Source organism: Pieris napi, chromosome 22 (genome assembly GCF_905475465.1).
Source record: "Pieris napi chromosome 22, ilPieNapi1.2, whole genome shotgun sequence".
In the NCBI taxonomy this organism is placed as follows: domain Eukaryota; kingdom Metazoa; phylum Arthropoda; class Insecta; order Lepidoptera; family Pieridae; genus Pieris; species Pieris napi.
The window spans coordinates 9,264,922-9,286,736 of NC_062255.1; the positions used below are offsets into that span (position 1 = coordinate 9,264,922).

At 34.4% G+C, this 21,815-nt stretch overlaps 2 protein-coding genes across 5 annotated transcripts in view; one reads left to right on the forward strand and one right to left on the reverse strand.

Annotated features, from left to right (window-relative positions):
- LOC125060806 (rho-related GTP-binding protein RhoN-like) overlaps positions 1-21,815 on the forward strand; it is a 90,248-nt gene that overhangs the window by 38,574 nt on the left and 29,859 nt on the right. For all 3 annotated transcript variants that reach the window (XM_047665886.1, XM_047665885.1, XM_047665887.1), the window contains exon 2: positions 18,991-19,133. In XM_047665886.1, the coding sequence (XP_047521842.1) occupies positions 18,999-19,133 (135 nt within the window). In that variant the 5' untranslated portion in view covers positions 18,991-18,998. The remainder of the gene's footprint in view (positions 1-18,990; positions 19,134-21,815) is intronic.
- On the reverse strand, positions 9,016-10,912 carry LOC125060804. Of its 2 annotated transcripts, none has more exons than XM_047665882.1 (2): positions 10,728-10,912; positions 9,016-10,171 (listed from the first exon to the last, which is right to left on the reverse strand). In XM_047665882.1, exon 2 carries the CDS (start codon positions 10,059-10,061, stop codon positions 9,102-9,104), a length of 960 nt encoding a protein of 319 aa, XP_047521838.1. In that variant the 5' UTR covers positions 10,062-10,171; positions 10,728-10,912; the 3' UTR covers positions 9,016-9,101. The 2 variants fall into 2 exon arrangements, with proteins under 2 accessions (XP_047521838.1, XP_047521839.1); XM_047665883.1 differs by having other exon boundaries at positions 10,677-10,912.

Here is a 21,815-nt window from a genome sequence, read left to right on the forward strand (position 1 = left end):
CACTTAGACGCCCATTAGGTCCGTTGTACGTAAAGTCTATATATTTTATTTTTTGACGTTCATAAGTGTACATTTTGTTACCTATATGAAAAAATGATTTTTGGATTTGAATTTGAGTCCTGGCTAATTAAGCCAGCCTAGTTCCTTCCAGAAGCTCAGAAGTTTCCTGGACACTACGCACACTTCACGGAGCGACCTCACTGCTCCGAGGGTTTCTGATTGTTGGGAAACCACAGCTACGCATTCCAGGACTACATGGTTGATAGCTTCTTCTGCACAAGTTTCTTATTTAGTTACTACTATATTTCCCAAAATTAAACGCACCAAATCCTTAATACAAAATGTCCCCCGTCACGTTTCTATCTGTATCAACGCAATACTAACGAACAGATTTTTTTACGGTTTCCACTGATAGGGTTATTTCTATGGAAGGGTTATATACGTATAATTAATTACGTAAAATAATTTATTACGATTTTTTAAGAGGTCCAAATTTTTTTACGAAAGCTAGTCTATACATAAATGGTATTAAGCTTTTTTCGAGCTTTTGGCGTGAATATCCTAGTGGATACGCGTCCCGAGGGTGTACTTCATTAAATAAATATCAGCTCTGGGACTGGGAATGCCAATAAATATAATATTGGATCTGCAGCAGCTGCGACAAATATCAAGGTTTGTTTGTATAATATTTTATGCTGATGTTTTTTATATGGGGAAACGAGTCTACGGAACAGCCGCACGGAACCCATGGACTCTCATCATGGGTTGCGTTGTCGTCCTATTAGAGAGGAGTATAATGTTTTTTTTAATATTTAGATTGGTATCTTCCCGGGAAGGTTTCATTTGCTAGTTCGGATTAATACCAGCTGAGTTTCATCTTTCGACATCGAGACAATTCGAAATTCCACCCGTATCACCTCGGCGTCCGTGGTTAAACAACTAAGCGATTAAGAGAGTTTTTACTATCACTATGTGGAAACAGCTGCCCACGGAAGTATTTTCGAACTTATTCGACTTGGGGTCTGTCACGAATAGAGCGTATCAATTGGCCAGGCCAGCAACGCACTCGCGAGCCCTGTGTCCTCTTTAGTTTTATAAAAAAAAATGTTCTATTAAAAGAATCTCCGATTTTTTTCTTTGGCTTTTCGATGAAGGCGGCTTCATTTTTAATTTATTTTCATTTTTCATAATAAATAAACATATCTATGGAGATATATATTATTCCTAAAACCGCTCATAATAACTTGGCAGAAGGGCTTTGATAAATTGCTTCATTACGCAATGATTAATGGTAGCGCGTATAGATAGTTACACAACTTAGTGACAAGGTAGAGAGAAATTGTTTTTGGGTATCATTTCAAACCATTTGTGACTGACAAAATATGGTACAGCTAAGCTGAATTAATGACAAATGTGAATTCCTAAATTAAACCTGGTAAAATACGTAGAGGAATTCGGGAATTCGGAATATAGGTGCCTGTTAATTTACGTTTAATGCTAATATTTATTATTATTAACAAATAACACACAAAGTAGAACTAATGTGTGGCCTCTACAGTAGCTGCACAAACATATTGCTTAGAATTCCTTCCAGAAAAGAGCGTACCAATTCTTGAAAGGCCGGCAACGCACATACGAGCCTTCTGGCAGTGCAAGTGTCCATGGACGGTGAAATCACTTAACATCAGATGAGCGTCCTGCCCGTTTGCCTCCTGTAACATAAAAAAAACAGTTGTCCACTGAAGTATTTCCAAACCAATTCGACTTAGGATCTATCAAGAAAAAAGCGTACCAATTCTTAAAAGGTCGGCAACGCACATGCGACCCTTCTGGAAATGTGAGTCCATGGGCGACGGTATCTCTTACCATCAGTTGAGCCTTTTGAATTTTTTATCTGTCAAGCCATTTTCTATATCTAATCTAAATATGCTTTATCAAAAATTGTTTTGTTTGAGCACAATTAGCTGTATTTCCGTATCCCTATTATTCACATTTAAAAGCTACAATAGTACATAAATTGTTCGGTCGTAAACTCATAAGTGTAATTTTCCAAGCCATAAAAATGTTAAAGGAATTACGGTCTGGCTCAGCCTACCGGACTTAAGCTTTAAGGCTTAGGCGTCGTATTTTGAAACTACCTTCAGTACGCGACATCACTCGCACTTCCGGTTAAACTCATAGGACATCCGTTGCATTGATATTTAGTGATGAGCTTTTGACGGCTTTTTCTTAACCGTTTATCATGATGCAACGTTGCAACTGGCAAAAATTGCTAAACTAAAAAATTGCTAACCTAAAAATTTTAGGCCTCATGGTATCAGTTTCATGATCATTTGTCAATCGAATAGGCAAGTTTTTTGGGTCTTAGGCATGCGAATCCTTACGATGTTTTCCTTCACCGTTCGAGCGAATGTTAAATAAAGATAATCCATTTGTGCACAGCCGGGGATCGAACCTACCTCAGGGATGAGAGTCGCACTCTGAAGCCACTAGGCCAACACTACTCATTTAATCTAAATTAATATTTAATTGTTTCAGGTAATTTGGATGGGAAGAGGACAATGCGGAAAATTGCATTACAATGGCCATTAATTCTAGACCGGGGTACACTTTGTCCCAGTTTGGCCCTTTGCCCACTGTGCGTCACATCCCGTTGCCCACTTGATCTATGACACTCGCCGTTTAAAAAAATATTTAGCTGTAAATACGTGAAAACCTTCCTTAAAGGTACGAGCCGTTTATTTTATTTGAGTGTTCATTTATCCGGCCTTTTTCTGGCCGGTTTCTCATTTTCAGTTAATTTCCTTGCCTTTTTCATAAAGGAACGCGTGGTACTTGATCATTATTTCGTTATTGATGACTTCAAAAAACATGGAAAGAAAAAAATAAATATTTACACTTTTTCCCCAATTAAATAAAAAACTTAAAAATAAACATGCCACGGTCGGGCTTACTAAGAAATCTCTTCCAGACAACGCTAAATATTGTTGGTATTGTGGCTTTCAAGCAAAATGGTAAATTTCGCTAGTGTCTACCACTTCTCAGAAACTAAAAGATAATTAATACATAGAGATTTCCATTGAGGGATCGGTTAGCTTTTGAGATCCATACATATATAATATATTAGGTAAAGGTTATATACCTATAGACATAATATCTATATATATAAAAATGAAACCCGTTTTCCGTTGTCACGACATAACATGAAAACGGCTTGACCGATTTGGTCAATTCTTTTTTTATAATATTCTTTGAAGTACGAGGATGGTTCTTACGGAGAGAAAAATTAAAAAAATTGAGTGAAAAAGTCTAAAAACAACACTTTTCTATATTCCCATACATAATATTCGTAATAATACTTAAAAGTCAATTTGAACTTTAAAACCATATCATAAAGTTGAAGTATTAGTGGAGGGGTTCCGGCAAGGTAAATTTTTATTTTTTGACAATGTATTTGTTGTCTTATTAACTTTCTTTTTTTATCTTAGCTAGACTGGTGTCCCGAATAGCAGAATAAGTATTTAAAAAAGATAAAGAATCGACTGGTACGATGTTCGCCAGGCCAGCTAGTAAACTAATAAATATAAAAAATTCAAATATGGCAAAGATTTGGTTTCGATTCCCTTCGAAATAACAAATGAAACTCGCACGCATTTGCCTCTTGCATTTTCTTTTTGGTCTATAGAAGACATCGAAACTTCTTTAGTGAAACAAACTTTTCATATGCTCATTATTAATAAATATACTATGTAGGACATAGTATTGATAATTAAAAATGAATAAATAGAACACTAAAACAAATTTGAAAGTTTTGTCCCTTGGCAGACCTTTATGGCAGCATTTCTTCGCTGTATTGCGATACTTATTCGATGAGCAAAGCACCAGCTCTGAGCATCACATATACCGTCAGGCGCGAACTTAAATCTTTAATTGCTGTGCTCTACTCCTAAAACAAAATCAAAGCTGGAGGAAAAACTCTTATATTTGAGCCGTTTATTACTATAGCTTTTCTTCCGATACACTATTTAGTTTATTAATTAATAATATTGAAATGGTTCAATCAACAATAACCACTAACTTTCCATCAGCATAATATACGATTACAAATACGTTTGATTCCAACCTCTCTCTTTTGTGAACTTTTTTCCTAGAATAAAGTTCACAAAACAGAGTGCGACTTTACATGAATTGCAATCTAGCCTATACAATCATAGTGGCAAATATTATGTTGACTTAATTTTCTACAATACTAGAGAATAGCTTAAGCAAAGGATATGTTCTATAATGTCTTGACACTATGTTCGTGTGTCAGAGATACCGCACTTGCACTTATATTCACTACACTAACTACGTCTATTAACTCAAAAGGTTTAGTTCTCTTTAGGCTGTTGTATCAAGACTGAAAATTAATAAAAAATATTGGAAAAAATACACATATTTTGACGTATGTATGATCTTGGCAGGTTGCCAGTTTAACAGCGCAATTTTGGTCAATTAACTTCGATATGGGTTTTAAGTACACGCTTTATGCAAAATTTAACATATTTATAGTAAGGAAGTGCCTAACTTTTCAGGTTCACTGCCTTGAACGGTACTGGTAAACTTCCATTTCGTATAAGATAAGGACAATTGAAAAGAATGACTGAGCGGAATTTCCGGAATTAATAGTATCGTTGAGAGAGCTGGTGCTTTCCTCGCTCAACGAATAAGTATCGCAATATAGTGACGAAATGCTAGAATTGGAGGAACTTTTAAAATTATTTTAGTTTTCTAATATGTTTACTTTTATTATTACTATGTTTAACAATATTGTAAATACTCTAAATAAAATAAAAACACGTCGCACTTTAATTTACAATTCGTCATTTAAGATTTCAATAAATTATTTTGCATAAAATACTAATATTTCATAATTCTCTTTACGAAATTTTAATGTTAAAAATAGAATTTCTATAAGGTAATTCACCCTTCTCACTCTCTTTCAATCAGTCTCAATCGCTCTCTCTCTTTTCTTCGACAAAAACGCTGCACATCTTCGTGACGCCAATAACTTCAAAAATACCTATTTAATAACTTAGTTTCTAATTAACAAAGGTTTGATTCTTCAGTGATAAATGACTCCAAAGTTCGAAGAAGAATGACCGCGCGCATGTGCCATTACTAGTTTATATTCTATTTCCTACTCCGACTCCACCACCCCACTTTGGGCGGATGTTCGACGTAAACAGACGGAGTCAAATAAGAATCACGTAGTTTTCACATAGTAATGGGCTAATTAATTTAAAAAAAAACCTAGTTATGTGCCTATCTGACACCTAATCCACTGTTATTTTAATTGTTTAAGTTTTGGTAACATTTATGTTTATCATAACTGTCATGTATTTTAGAAAAGATAGCTTGTATCATACAGTAGATATAGCATTATATGTATGATGTGCACTTTGAGTAATAAATAATTCTTGTTTTAGTTTTGCCCTTACTAGGGTTGCCTGGAAGGGATCACTTGTTAGTAATAAGGCCGCCCGTTGCATCCCTTATATTTTTTATGTATGTTATTTGTTTTTCTATAGATGTAACGTGTAAATAAATTAAAATATTTAGAACAGCAAAACTTTTCCTAAACCTAGTATCATAGTAGTGATGCCCAAAGCCTCTTTTTAACTTTCAAAAGTCTAACAAAGCTTATAGGATTTTGTGGTATACCGGCGTAAGCTCAATGCAGCTTACCCTGTATGAGCCTGTGTCTCGTAAAACAGCCTTTGAGGGCCATATATATGAAAATTTTATGGGAAAATTCGTGTCGGCGTTTTTAAAAATGCAAATTGTACAGATGTTATGAAACATAATTTTCAGATAGGACAAATGAATTAAACACCAGGGCGTGTTACTTTGGTGGGATTTATGTATATGTTTCTTTCAGCGTGTATCAGACATATAAGACTGATCGATGTATCAGTCTCTACGTGACGTGCTGTTGGTTTTTGGGTGGTTTCTTCACGATGTCCTTCGATATTTTACCGCGATCTTTATAAAAGAAGAGAGAACTTTATTAAATTAATAATCACCTAAAGAGAACTAAATCTTTTGAGTTACTAAAACTAGTGTAGTGTACTGTCAAAACATTATGGACTGTTAATAAACCTTAGTTTAAGCTATTCACTAGTATTGTAGAAAATGAAGCCAACATAATATTACTTGTTAGTCATAATTATTATATAGGCTAGATTGTAATTCAGAGTAGGTTCAAGTAGGAAAAAAAATTACCTAAAAGGATTTGTGCAAAAATTAAATCCTGCGACTTTGCCGCGAAGTGTTAAATTTAATTTATTTCACAATTTTTTTTATATTTAGTCAAATAAAAGTTCTGTCTTTCCAAATTTTTATGCTTTTTACACTACTCTCGCATTGTATTATATCTACTTAAATTTAGTATACTTATTATTAAACCTTTATTGCTGACACCCAGTATCTATATATATATAATGAAAATGGTCTTCGTTTGAGGCTCAATCACGCCTAAACCACTGATCGTATCGACATGAAACTACCACCATTCGATGCGAAATTTTTCCTAGATGGTTTATGGCTATTTATTTATTCCTTATTTCCTTCCTTATTTATAAATTCCAACGTTCCTTCATTTTTTTATTGCTGTTTTACTTTTATGAAAATTTATCCATACGGACTTCACCGCGGAAACATTCGGGGAGGCTTCCTAGAACCTCTAAACGTCAACATCTGTTAAAAACTCGATTTTCGAAATATTTTAATTTTCTTAGCGGGAAGTTAAAAAGAAGAATAATAAAAATATGAAAAAAAAAAAAATAATGAAACATAAAATTTATTTTAATTCGTCCAGCAAAGCGGGCGCAAACGGCTAGTAATATATATATAAGCATTTGTTTTAGTTACATAACCTAACTTAATCTAATACATCAGATGTGCCAATTTTGTTGATCAGTGTGTCCTGTAACACATAGGCCTCTTCCAGCTGCTTCTATTCTTTTCTAATGTTAGCTCTTCTTGTCCAAGTTGTGTCTCCCATTCTCTTTATATCGTCTGCCCTTATATTGCTCTTTCCTCCTCTTTTCCTTTTTCCATCTCGTGGTTGCCATTCCGTAACTTTAGTATACTAAATTATAGTAAGCAGATTTATAGAAAAGTACCTCGAATTTTCAAAGACATTTGCTTTTTTAAATATTTTAGAAATAAATAACGACGAAAGAATTTTTGGTCGGTCCAGAACCAAAACAATTTTTTTTTAAAAGTCTCTAAACAAAAATCTTACCTCATAATATTATTATAGGCGAAGTAAAAGCCTCAGGCAGGCTACTTAAGAAATAAGATAAATGGACGCAGAAATGATGTCATACTTAAGTGTACGTGTTAACCGGAAGGAAATCTCCTCTAATTTCCGTTTCTTTAAGTACAGGTTCTTGTACGTGCAAGTTTATGCAAAATTCGCTTTTACTAGACATATAACATGAACGGCCGGCAACGCACTTGCGAGCTTCTTTAGGTTGTTACCTACCTACCTTGTAATTACTACAATAAAAAATCATGAATTCAAAATCGTATAAAAAATTTGCGTAAAATATTCATTCACTACTTGTCTTAATTTATGAATGAAATCACAAATGGCAGTGGACCTTTTAATTTTTTTTTAAACTAACTACTTCGTCTATCAAGTTAACTCACACATAAGGAAAAACAAACATTACATAAGTACCTAATTAGGTTTAAAAAATTAAATAAATATAGTTTAAAAAAACTATAAAACACGCTTTTAAAGCACATCAAACTAAAAAGTGAAAAATAATTCCTAATTTAGGCTGAAAATGGTAATGAACAAAAAATACTGTTTTATAGTTTTTTTAAACTATATTTTCCACTTTTTAGTCCTAGCAAGCAATACGTGTTGTCTCAATTTAATCGTATTGCTTTGTGGACTTAAAAAAAATTTCATTGTTTTTTCGAGATAAACCTATGAAATTATTATATTGTCGCTGATTCTTTATAAGTGTACAAAGTTTGAATTAAATCTGTCCGTTTAAAGTGGGTCAAAATCGAGTCCGAAGGAGTCGGTTACATACATACATACAAACATACATAAAGGTGAAGCTAATATAAAGCGTGTAAAAAGTCTCATGCCCCATTTATGATTAAACACAACAACTTAAGACGCGTAGTAAACAAATGTTTTACGCGTAGACTGCAAACTTGTATACGATTTTTAATTACATATAATTTTTTTACTATAGTAATTATTTTTAAGTAACTAACCTGATGTTAAGTGATACCGCCGCCCATAGACACTCTCATAGAATGGGTAAAAATCACAGTATTTTGAATACTTTTTACTAATTAGACATCAGTAGGAAATAGTACAAACAAAACTTTATAGTACGTACCTAGTTCCCTTTCAAACGCCCCCATGTTTTTCTTGGAATGAAAATAAATAGAACTCGTAAACTTAAAGTTTGAGATTTTATTTTGTTGAGATAACGAGCTGTCTCGTGTATTATCTGAGCCGCAAATTGTACAAAGTTTATTTGAAATATATCCTATTTCTTTTTCATTACATTCGTAAAGTTTTAATCTTATTTACCACGAATTGCGTTCTGTAATTTGTTTAATACTTCGCTGGAGCACAATTAAAAAAACAAGTGAATTACTGAAGTATTCCGAACGAATTTGACTTAAAAAAAAAGAGCATACCATTTCTTAAAAGGCCGGCAACACACTTGGGAGCCTCCTGGCCCTGTACCTCCTGTTACATCAAAAAAGAAAAGACTCCTTCAAGAAAGAGCATACCATTTCTTAAAAGGCCGGCAGCACACTTGGGTGCCCCCTGGCCCTGTACCTCCTGTTACATAAAAAAAAGAAAAGAGTCATTCAAGAAAGAGCGTACCATTTCTTAAAAGGCCGGCAACACACTTGGGAGCCTGACCCTGTTCCTCCTGTTACATTAAAAAAAAGGTACAGTTTATAATAACAAATTTCTTTTAAACATCACTGAATCAAAACGTTTATTAAAACCTATGTATACTTATATACAAACAAATAATACTACAAAAAACTAACAAGCAATTTCAAATGTATTAAAAGTCCAGATGAATCCCAAATCCGAAGCGGACTCGATTCCGTCCATCAATCAGTGTACTCGCCAGGAGTCGAACCACCCGCGTCTCCGTATCTTCATCTTGGAAAAACACATCCTTCTCAACGGTAAAACCACTGTACAGTTGTGAGTTCACAAACATTTTCAGCTCCGTACCGTTCTCACAAATCTTATTCAGCGCAACGCTCAGAGTTGTTTGACCGCCGTGATTTTTATTCACAATGGTTGCTATTCGGAGCTTCTGCGCAAATTGTTTGTAAAAACATGTCTGGAATCCGACCATGCTGTATGTTGAAGATACTGTAAAAGACGGCTTATCGTACCTTAAGCTGAACGAGAGCCATGGCTGATCCAACGAAAGTGGCTTATGACCAAACTCACTGCCAAAACTTAAGCCCGGCAACGCTTTATACATGCATTGTATCACATACTTCGACGTATTCACGTCGACGTCCGTCATACCGAACGAAACTGATCCAATGAACCGATCTGTTTCCTTTTCGAGCACTGCTTCCACCTCCGACGACACCAAGTCGCGAATCTTGGTCGTCATTCGTATTTCCAGGTTGTCCTCCAGCGTTTCCCGGTAGGTGGCGGTCGCTGATCCTGCCAAATCGACGACCAGACCCTCTTCGGAGGTTTTAGTTTCCATTTCTTTGTGTATCAGTCGGGAGTAGCAGGAGTGCGACGCCTTTGATTTCCCAAAGGAGTAATTCTGGACTAGTTTCACTTTGTTCATAACATCCTTGTATATTACGAGTTTGGTACCGGCAAAGCACTGTGGGAAGACATTCTTGGCCTCACTGTGGACGTCACTCAGTCTTGTCATCGTAACCCGTGGCTTTAAAACGAATATGTCTTTTTTCTTTGGTAGAAACTTTTGTAAATTCGTTATTAATTTCCTCCAGTCCTCTTTTAGTTGGCTTTCGTGTATATCCATTTTTAATTGATTTATTTATTTATTTGTAAAATGTACGGACGTCATTCAGTTTTCTGATCTGACGTTGAATGATTGCCGGCCAGGTTATATTTTTGAGGTTTTATATTTGGCTGAAATTAAAAAGGACGTTACCACTAACTTAAAAATATAAATTTTACAGTTAGCACATATGACAAATTAATAATATAAGTCTTGATGTTTGAGACTTAGTTGAATAAGTAATTTATTTTTACTGAGATAATTCACTTATCTAATATATAAAATTCTCGTGTTACAATGTTCGTTCCCATACTTCTCCGAAACGGCTCGACAGATTCTTATGAAATTCTTTATGCAGGCATATTCAGTCAAGTCTGAGAATCGGTGATAACCCCAATAAAATTATTGACAATTTTTTGTTTTAATTTTTTTATGATGTATCATACAAAAATACATACAAAACTCACCCCTCTACCATCAACCCCTATTTTTTATTATTGTAGATAGTTATTTTTATTGAACAAAAAAAATGTTTCCTAGAAATAATATAATGACAAAACAACTTTTGCCGGGTCAGCTAAATATATAATAATTTTAATATTAAAAAACACATTAAAACACCTCTTCCCCACTTACGTATAAATGACCGTATTTATAAAAATATTTTAATTAAATAAAAGTTTTGACCTTGTAAATGTTCACTTGTCAAAACAGCTGACATAAACTCGACACGCCGACTGAGTCAAAGTAACGGGTGTCAGAAATATATATTTACACTGAATTAAAAATAATTAAATCATAAAAACAAACACAATAAATGTTGCAATTGAATACTTTAAAATACAACCACGCGTCTTCCAGACACTGAAAACACAAAATGGCGTTGCTTGACACTTGAACGAATGCCAGAGCCGGGAACGATGATCGGCGAATTGAATACTGGGGTGCGATTCTGTGGTGCGTGATATTGTATTCCACGTGATTCTGATAAATTATATTATTTTTTGAGTCAATATCTCGTTTCTTTGTTTTTGATAATGTATTAATGTTATTATTTATTAATTAAAAAGTAAAAACACTGTTCTTTGATTTTTGAATTACTTTTAACCAATGAAACTTGAAAAAACGTTTGGTATCGTTATTGTACAAACTAAATGTGCCCTTTTTCGTATAAATGTTTTAATTGATTTGTTCTATTCTTTATGTCTAAGTGTATATATCTTTTGTAGTTTTGCACTTCCTGCTAACTAGGAAGTAGTTAATTTGTTTTTCGTTAAGGCGGCCGTCACCTTTATTATTTAATTATCGTAATTGTTCTTGCAACGAAGCATTTATTTTCACAAATATATAAATATTTTTTATTGTAAATAAAGCTGATATTAACCTATAATCTAACATCTAGCCTAGCAGAGCATAATATCATATCTAAATTATCGATATTACGTTATGTCTCACATACCAGAATCACACCCCTGGAGGAATGCAAATGGGCTGTTTGTGCCGAGTGTCGGATTGTCAAAACCATTCTTTCAATTCATAGAAACGCGCGCAATGTGCTATCTGAAATGTGACATTACAATGATAGTAATAATTCAAAGAAAACACATATTAAAACAGAAGGAGGTAATTATTCGTTGAGCGAGGAAAGCACCAGCTCTGCGGTCACCGGTACTATCTACCAGGCGCCAACTTAAATCTTTAATTAGCGCCTGTGAACTTGAACCCCACGGCCCAAGAGTCCCTACTCCAAAGAGAACAGAGTCGAAGTTGGGAGGAAAGAGCGGATTTGAGCTGTTTCCTAAATAGTAGGATTAAGATTTTATTTTGAGAGAGAGAGAGAGCAGTGTTGGCCCAGTGGCTTCCGCGTACGACTCTCATCCCTGAGGTCGTAGGTTCGATCCCCGGCTGTGCACCACTGGATTTTCTTTATGCGCATTTAACATTTGCTCGAACGGTGAAGTTAAGACCCAGTAGAGGGCAGAACATTGAAGTATTCAATTTGGACCCAAGAAATATATTGCTTTAAGTAATTTTGACGGCAATTCGTTTTGGATTAAAACTTTACGAATTAAACGCTTTGTAACAAATTAGAAGGGGTTTCAAGAAATTTTCAAGTTAAACAGTTTATCTGAATGGGCGAGTAATAAATTTCACGTAATGAAACACTCGGACAGACATTAAATTTATATTTGTGTAATTAATTGGTTTAAATCAACTTTGTGCTCTGACACTTCGAGACTTCATTTAGTCGGAGTCTTTGTTGTAAACCGAATTGATTATTTGAATATCACCACCATTTCAATTTGTCCCTCCTTTCCGTAGAACGCGTTTTGGTCAAAGCTCACGGATGTCCAGATTAAGGCATTTTGATAAACGAGCTAGGTCTGGATATCCATAGTTGCTCCCCTCACACTATAAAATCGATTTTTGTTTAGTTTTTGTATTTTTGAAGTTATACTTCTTTAGGCGCGTTATGAAAAATTGATGAGAGTGAAATTTTACGATGCGCGCGCACCGTGACACAAAATTATCAGTATGAAGTTAGTCGCGGATGTTGGCACGCACACCGCCTCTGTTCACTGTGTATTTATATTTATAATATTAATCCACATGCTTTGAGTTTCTACATTTAAAACACGTGTTTTTATTTTGTTTTCATTATACAAGTGCGAATTTTATATGTGCGTCTGAATTATAATCATAAGTGATTTAAATTGAATATTTATATCAATACTAATTAATATTAGAAAATAATAATAAATACAAATATAATATTAATTAATATTTATTTATTTAATTTTTCAAATGTAAACTGAACTTTATTGACTATTATGACTCCTTTACCAATCTTTGATTATTTAATTGTAATTAATTATTTGCATGCAATCAAAAACTGTTTTAATAATGCCCAAGAAGTATAAGTTCTTACGCGCGTACATAAGTACACGCACCCTTTTTTTATGTTTGTTTTGTTTAATAATTGTTTTGATCAATATTTGTATGATATCTACATGTATGTCATGTCCTTTTAGTGCTTGTCACATTAAACATTGTATATTCTTTTACCAATGTATCAGTGTGCCGAGCGTTGGCAAGCTTTTATTCAATAAAAAAACACGATGTGATTCTGTTATAAACTGATTTAAAGGCCGGAAATGCACTTGCATACGTCCTGGTGTTGCAGGTGTATGAACACAGTGAACGTGACCCGTTTGATTCCTATCCCATAAAATGAAGCTTGTATACAAGAATACTATATCTAACTAGTGGACCCCACAGACGTTGTCCTGCATGATATTTCAAGCTATTAGGATATTAAAGTATGAAAGTACCGACTGCAGCGCCACCAGCTGCCGGGCTGATTTGTGAATCTATACCATTCCCAGATCCCCTTGAACACACACAAAAAATTTCATCAAAATCGGTCCAGTCGTTTGAGAGAAGTTCAGTGACATACACACTCACAGAAGAATTATATATAAAAAATATATATAAAATTCTCGTGTCACAATGTTCGTTCCCATACTCCCCTAAAACGACGGATTCTTATGTAATTTTAATGCGTATTCAGTAAGTCTGATAATCGGCTACTTACAAACCCCTGTTCAAAAGTGATCTGACTCTTTTAAAATAGCAAATCATCAAACAACACTTATTTTAAAACAAATATCGCAAATTAATTAGAAGTAGCCTGTCTAGCACTAGTCCCAGGCCCTTTTATCAACTAGATAATCGTTAACTTTATAGTAAGCTATTCTTTAATATGTATTAAATGTATTAAGAAATGTATTAACGTGTTTTCAGAATCTCTATACACATCTAAGTTCATGACACGTAAACTTCTCCGAACTTCATATTTGCTAAGATAATATGGAAAGCATACTGTGGTTTTACGTTTTGGGGAGTCGTTACATTTATACGTAATACGAAAGATAATATTTGCGTATGCAAATCTCGTACGTCTGACTTAGACAAGTGTATTATAATATCCAGAGTACAATAAATTATCTTTTGACTGATTTTCGGGAGCGTAGGGTTTAGGTTTTCATTGAATTTTTAAGGAATCTATTTAAAAATGTAATCAAAAAGTCAAAAATCATTTATTCATATAGGTAACACAATGTACACTTATGAACGTCAAAAAAGAAATATACATTAAATGCTTCAAAATTTTTATATTTACCGCCAGTTCTTAACTCAAGAGCGTAGAACGGAACAGAAGAACTGGCAATAAACTCTCCGCTACCCTTTTTAATCGCCAAGTTTTTTGTTTTACACGACGTTTGTAAGGACCTGCAATCATTACACCATGTTCCACATGACATCTTAAGTAATTAATAATAATAAAATAATTTAAAAACAAAGATTTGTCCTCTATCAGCAGGAGGGATGGTGAAATAGGAGCACGCACTTCAAAATTCAACACTAATTAGTATACCTAACAACGAGAGTCTTACAACCAGCCCTGCGATTCTGTAACTCACACAGCGGTTTTCGCATCGGCGGTCGCTCTCAAATCAGTCGTGAAGCAGTCATTTTATGATTTGGCATTCTGATAGACAATAAACTACAAGCTCCCACCTTTTCAGAATGCCAAATCATAAAATGACTGCTTCACGACTGATTTGAGAGCGACCGCCGATGCGAAAACCGCTGTGTGAGTTCGAAAAATGAGTTACAGAATCGCAAGGCAGATGACTGCACAAAATTGCCGCACCAATGTGAATAGTGTGTTATTTCTATTAGATGTAGATACTCCCAGTTAAATGCACGTAAGATTTCGTAGCCCCTGGGCAGAGCAGGGTAATTATAACTAAATCTAGGTTAACCATTGAACTCAGAATTTCACGTCATGGTGCATAGGGCAGACATTTTTGCGTCAGCGGGAATATCTAATATATAATATTCTCGTGTCACAATGTTCGTTCCCATACTCCTCCGAAACGGCTTGACCGATTCTCATGAAATTTTTTATGCAGAATCAGCTACTATCTATCTTTAAACCCCCTAAGTGATAAGGGGAGTCCACCCCAAAAAATAAGTTGTTTTTTATAAAAAATTTATTTTCGTCAACTGATTTACCAATCACGCGATCGACACGTCACTCCCGCCGCACCACCGCCCGCCTAGTGATACCTAAAAATCATATCTGCGCAGGCAAGGTCATTTGATCAAGATGTTTGCCGGTATCTGTAAGCAAAGCTCTGAAAAATAATAAACGTATAAATTTTTTGTAGGAATCCTCGAAAATTCATTTCGTTTTCAAGCATAGACAATGTGTGGGTAATATGTGTAAAAAAGTAAATAATTGCAGTTGACATAATCACCAAATAAGAAAATCAAAGACTATAGTGCTTACGTAATACTTGATACATATTAAAAAACTAGTCAAATCTAAGAATGATTTTGTGTCCTCTCGCGGAATACACTTGAGCGAGGGTCGTTTTTAACAATGCCTACCCTTATTAATGTTATAACTTTGCGGGGCTATAAGCTCCCTTTTTACGTAAGAATCCTTAAGGAATATTAAGAACGTGAATTTTCATAATGTTATACCAATAAATTTCCCGGCGTGAAAGTACTTTTGAGATACGACGTTATATAGGAAACTTAATTTAAAACTCATTCGTAAAAAAATCAGAAGACCAGGCGGCATTTGGTCGAACGGCCATTAGACGAATAGATGACCTGGTGAGGGTGAAGGGAAGGCAGAGCGTGCAGAACCGGTCGTACTGGAAATTTAGAGGAGAGGACTATGTCCTGTATGTATTCCTGGCATTATTTTGTGCCTGTCATAAAAAAACCTTGGTCAAAAACAAATCCAAAAATATGAGGTCTCATATCCGCTTAATAGGGTAGTAGATCATCATGCCTGACATTCCTCACGCTGTTATCCTTCGCCGTACTAACGAGTCCAAATACGCAAATATAGTTTCTATTTTGCAGAACCACATAGTTAAAAACGTATATAAGACAAAGATATACCAAAATGATAAATGTAAACGAATTTGTTGGGCTCCAGTAACTGAAGTCAAACGCCAAAATATACATGGACGAGACATTCGTTCCTGTTCTCTCTAACACTATCGCTGTCTCGCTTTTATAATGATTAAAACCCAATCTATCTACCTAGTCTTATATCCATTTACGAGCTAAATCGGCCACGGTTATATGTCCGGCAGTAAATGATCTGAGAAGGTATACCTAATGTCGTAAATTTGCTTCACAGGCATAATTTTTATAGCACTATAGTGAACATCATTTTAAATTATTGCGGACTTCCTATTAACTTAAGTAGGTATTTCCTTGTTACGTTCTAAATATACCTTACGTATTCGGGATATTTACGAAACAGGGTCCTGTATTGTTTATTATATAAGATTTTTGATCTGCAATGTTTATTTTTTTAAATAAAAAAATACTAAACTTGATGTGACGGTGGGACACGAATTGGTCGCAATTTCTCCGTCCACAGAAGCGACGACAATCAATACAATACTTTAGTAAAGAGAAAATAACTAATTTATCAAAAGAGTCGTTCCACAACTAAGCGTTTCTTGAGGCACTTTTTACTACTGCCCACTGAAGTGTTACCGAACCGATTCTACTTAGGATCCTTCAACAAAAGAGCTTACCAATTCTTAAAACAGGATGCTGTTTTAAGAATGATGGCACTTGTGAGCTTTCTGGCAATGTGAGTGTCCATGGGCGGCGGTATCACTTAACATCAGGTGAGCCTCCTGCCCGTTTCCTGCCTCCTATTAAAAACGTACCGTGTAACAGTTATGTACACGCGTTAGAAGTTATACTTCTTTGGCGTAACAAGATAAAAAAAAACTTCTATGTTTTTAGAAAAAAACGACAATAGAAAAAAGGTAATACATTAAAAGTTTTATTAAATATCACAACAAAATTATTTCTACATAATTAAAGAAATGGTCAAAGAAATCGTACAAATGCGACATTGACTGTAGCTAATTTTTAGCGTGTCGGTTTTTTGTGTCGGTGTGCGCGCGCATCGTAAAAAAAATCTCTTATCATAATTCCCTAACACGCCAAAAGAAGTATAACTTCAAAAAAAAAGGATTAAACCAAATAAAAAAATCGGTTGTCTGTAAAGTCGGTTTACTGTCGATAGTTGAACGTCACAACGTCACGAATCGCTCTTAGGAGAGAGACCGATGTCGAACGCTGAAGAGCGTGGAGTCCGATTGTGCCTCTCTGTCGCTTCGCGCTCTCGCTTGCACTTCAAGCCTTAAATGTAACGCCTCAAAGCGAGGTAACGCCGCATGAGTCATGTTTTTTCGTGCGTGCAGCCGGCTCCATCGAATTATAAGACGTTGTCACGTCAAAAAACAATAAAGTATTTTTCTTTGTTTGACACCACAAGGGTTCGATTAAACATAATATTTTGCCAGGTAAGTGAGGTCAGGTTTGCTTAAAACTCTGTAAAGTTGAACAAATAGTCACCCTACACTAATTCAGAGAAGGTTGTAGAAGAATTAATAAAAGTTTCAAGTGGAAAAGTTTCAATGGATAAAACGTCTGGAAATCGCTTTGCTATAACATTTTTTCAATAAATCGAGCATTTTTAAATTAATGTCAAAGTTGAGTTTTCTTAGCGAAGTACGACATAAAAGTTGAGTTATTTATACTATATTATATAGTTTACGAGCGAGTATTAAGTTCGAACCTACGACCTTAAGGTTACGGTAAAGCCACTAGGCCAACACTGCTAACAGCAGTTTTTTATATGAAGACTTTTAGAATATACAACAAAAGAAAAGAAAAACACCATGTTTACTCAAATGTACAAAGCGAGTTTTATATCAAAACATTCGCTTGCTAAAGAAATGTATTTAGTTAAACATCTCAAATAAGAAACAAATGTTTAAATGACAGCCCGCATGATGGACCAAATGTGTTAAATATGCATTATATCCTTATCAGTTTGTTAATAAATGAACGAGACAACACATTCTTCCGTAACATAAAAATGTAAAATGTTAAAAGATTTTTAATTGAATTAGTTTAGAACTCTTACTTGGTTAAATTCCTCGTAATTCTTTGTTCATTATACATTTGGTTTTGTAATATAAAAGATATCTTTATAAATAAAAAAAATATTGGTTGTTTGTAAAGTAGGTTTACGATCGAGATGTTTACGTGATAACGTCTTATTGGTGATATAAGTTTTTGGGAAATAAGGAATTAATGAAGATAACAATTTTTTCAAATTTTAAATTACATCTATCGTTTTATTCACACTTTTGATGATAAATTTCGGGTGTAAAATGACAAGTTTACTTATTCGACTATGATATACATTCACGGAATGACTGGCAGCGCTCGAGATGAGACGGGAGATCGGTCCGTCTCTCTCTCGTTATACCTGCGATCGCGCTCGTGAGGTTTTGGTGTGACACAAGTTTCTGAACATGTCACCCGACTAAAACGATTTTAAAGACGTTATCACGTCAAAAATGGCTAGCCGATAACGAAAGATAAGCAAAAAGTATTAAAAACTGTAGACAGGTTTTTAATCATAATAATTGTTGTGTTCGTTAAACGTGATACTCAAAAACTATTAAACATTTATTGGGATGTAATTTTCTTAACTAAAAACAATTACTAACCTTAAATATATAGTTAAGTCGAGTCCCTTTAGGCAAGGTTCCGAAGATACTGGCAGCGTTCCCCCTTTGTATAGCTAGACTAATTCTTTGTCCGAGGTAGCTGCCAGCTCTTCGGTCTACTGTGATGTCGACTAACCTTTTTGCTATTTCCTAATTAACTATTAGTTTCCGAGAAGGAAGGAACAAGTATCAAATAATTCCAATTTATATAATAAAATAAATATTACAATAAATCGATATTATCGCTGATATATTTCTGAACGTGAATTTGGTTTTCATGAAAAACATTTACATTTATCAAATCATTGTTTCAGGATTAAATATGTGGTCCGGCAAGAAGACTGAAGGGGGCGCTGGCACACCCACTGAAGAGGAGATTAAAGTTGTCCTAGTGGGTGACACACAGTGCGGAAAGACATCACTCGTACAGCGGTTTGTGACTGACAATTTTGTTGAGGTTAGTATTTAAAATTTCTATATTCAACAGATTCGAAACTTCGAGTTGAATTCACATTTAAGATGGTTTATAACTACTCATGTAAACGAAACGCAATACTATACGAACATTTATATATGTATATACTACTGACCGGGCAAACGTCGTTTTGCCATGTATATCATTTATAATAAAAAATAGGAGTTGATCGTAGAGGGGTGAAAATTAGGGGTTGTATGTATTGTTTAATGCTGTATCATAAAAAAATAATAACAGGAAAAAATATCTAATAACAAAAAAAAATATTTAGCGGTGGACTACCCTTAGATAACATTTAGGGGGATGAAAAATAGATGTTGTCCGATTCTCAGACATACCCAATATGCACACAAAATTTAATGAGAATCGGTCGAGCCGTTTCGGAGGAGTTTAACCACAAACACCGCGACACGAGAATTTTATATATTAGATTTTTATCGTAATTGAACCATGTTAATGCTGCCAGCGTTAGAGGTACACTTGCCACACACACTGCCACAAGGACCAAACTTTTTAAATTTCTTTGAATTTTCTATTTATTAATTTTTAGTTATAATTATTACTATGTAGGTGAAGAATATTGTAAATACTGTATATCTGTGTGTTGGAAGTAAACATTTATAAATCAAATATATAGGCTGGCACAACATCCAGCGTCCAGCCCTGCGATTCTGTAACTCACTTTTCGAACTCACACAGCGGTTTTCGCATCGGCGGTCGCTCTCAAATCAGTCGTGAAGCAGTCATTTTATGATTTCACATTCTGATAAACAATAAACTACAAGCTTCCACATTTTCAGAATGCCAAATCATAAAATGACTGCTTCACGACTGATTTGAGAGCGACCGCCGATGCGAAAACCGCTGTGTGAGTTCAAAAAATGAGTTACAGAATCGCAAGGCTGTTCCTGAAATCTGTATCGATCATGTCATTTGGTGCAATGAAAAGTTTTTGTCGAGTTTCCGCTCGCTGTCAATGCTTTGTATCTGAAAGCCTTTAACCTAGACATAATTCATGTGTATATCTATTACTTTTGCCAAATTATTAGGGCAGGTTATCAAAATGACAGAAGACAATGGCAAATGTCATTTGTACATTGTCAAGTATATTTGATTCAAGTTTCGAATGTTCAATAGACACCAGAGATAAAATTGAAATGGCGGGCTGAGTTTCTTGTCATTGAATTAGCATTTTGCTAAATAATTTTGACACACGAGATTGAGGAATTTGCAAGAATGAATATTAGGAACATTCATTCTTGCAAATTATATTATTGCTTATTAACTATATATATATATATAAGTTAACTAAAAATCAGTTTGTGAAAAAATAATAGTGAAAAGAATGTGTAGCATAATAAGCTTTCTAAAGCTTCTCTCTGAAGCTTTTGTTTTGCTGCGTCAATACAGACTGAAAGGAAAATCTCCTGCAAGTTTTATCTCCTTTGACAAGTCGGTGACCTTTGTAGCTGTACGGAGATATTTTTATTTGTATGAAAGTAATGTACTTACGATATCAAAGGTTTTTGTGTTGAATGATGTTGGTTACATCTTAAAAATGCTTATTTATACGTAATAAAGTTTTTCGTAATTTAGGTATTAGACCAGGGTCGATAATTTTTGAAACCAAAAAAAATTACAGTAGGATCAAACCCATTAGAAAAGCAGGGGAATATGATCAAAATGAAAGGAAAAATAAATTACGGTCGATCCGAGTTCAGGAAGTGGGAGGGGGTGAGTTTTTAAGGGTGAAAAATTGTTTATCTTTATTTCCGGCAAAACTACAAGTCCTATGGAAAAAAGTCAAATGGCAAAGTTGTAGGTCATAAAAAGATCTACAACTTTTGTATTTGTAATTTTTTCACATAACCTCAAAATTTAGGTGAAAAATTCAAAAAACCAAGTTTTTGGTTTTTTACTTATATCTTTTTCAAAAAAAAATTTTTTTCTACGAAATTTGGTGAAAACTTACCTTACTATGGTCCCAAATATACTGTAATTTATTTGATTAAAAATATTTATTTTATCGCCTCATTTTAACATAATATCACAAAAGCACCCTAATTTTCAATCGAAAATTCTGACGTCAAAATTTCAGCTTTTTTCAAAAAGTATGGGGGCTTTCAGTTCGTTGAAATCTCTACTTTCCTATGGTAAAAAAATATATATATATATTACCATAGTAAATCTTCTCAGAAAATGCAAAAAATCGTATGCAGTAACGCCCAGACCCGTCATCCCCTTCCCTACTTCTCTATGAATCTTCTTAAAATTATAATTAGATGCCTATTTATTACTATTTAATAAAAAGTGAAATAAATAATAGTAGTATTATTTATTTCACTTTTTATTTATTTTAAAGGCTATCTGCACTGGTCTATATATTTATTTCCAATACAAATATACAGTATTCACAATATTCTTAATAATGTGAATACTGTATATTACTACTTACATAGTAATAATAATAATAATAAACAGAAAATTAAAACAAATTTAAAAAGTTTGGCCCCTGTGGCATTGTACCTTTAATGCTAGCGTTTCCACGCTGTATTGTGTTACTTATTCGTTGAGCACCAGCTGTGGGGTCACCGGTTCAACCAGACGCCAACTTAAATATTTAAAGCTGTGCACTTGAACCCCACGGCCGGGTCTACTCCAAAG

Coding starts and splice junctions, on each gene's coding strand:
- LOC125060804 (XM_047665882.1), bottom strand. CDS start 10,061: ATGGATATACACGAAAGCCAACTAAAAGAGGACTGGAGGAAATTAATA.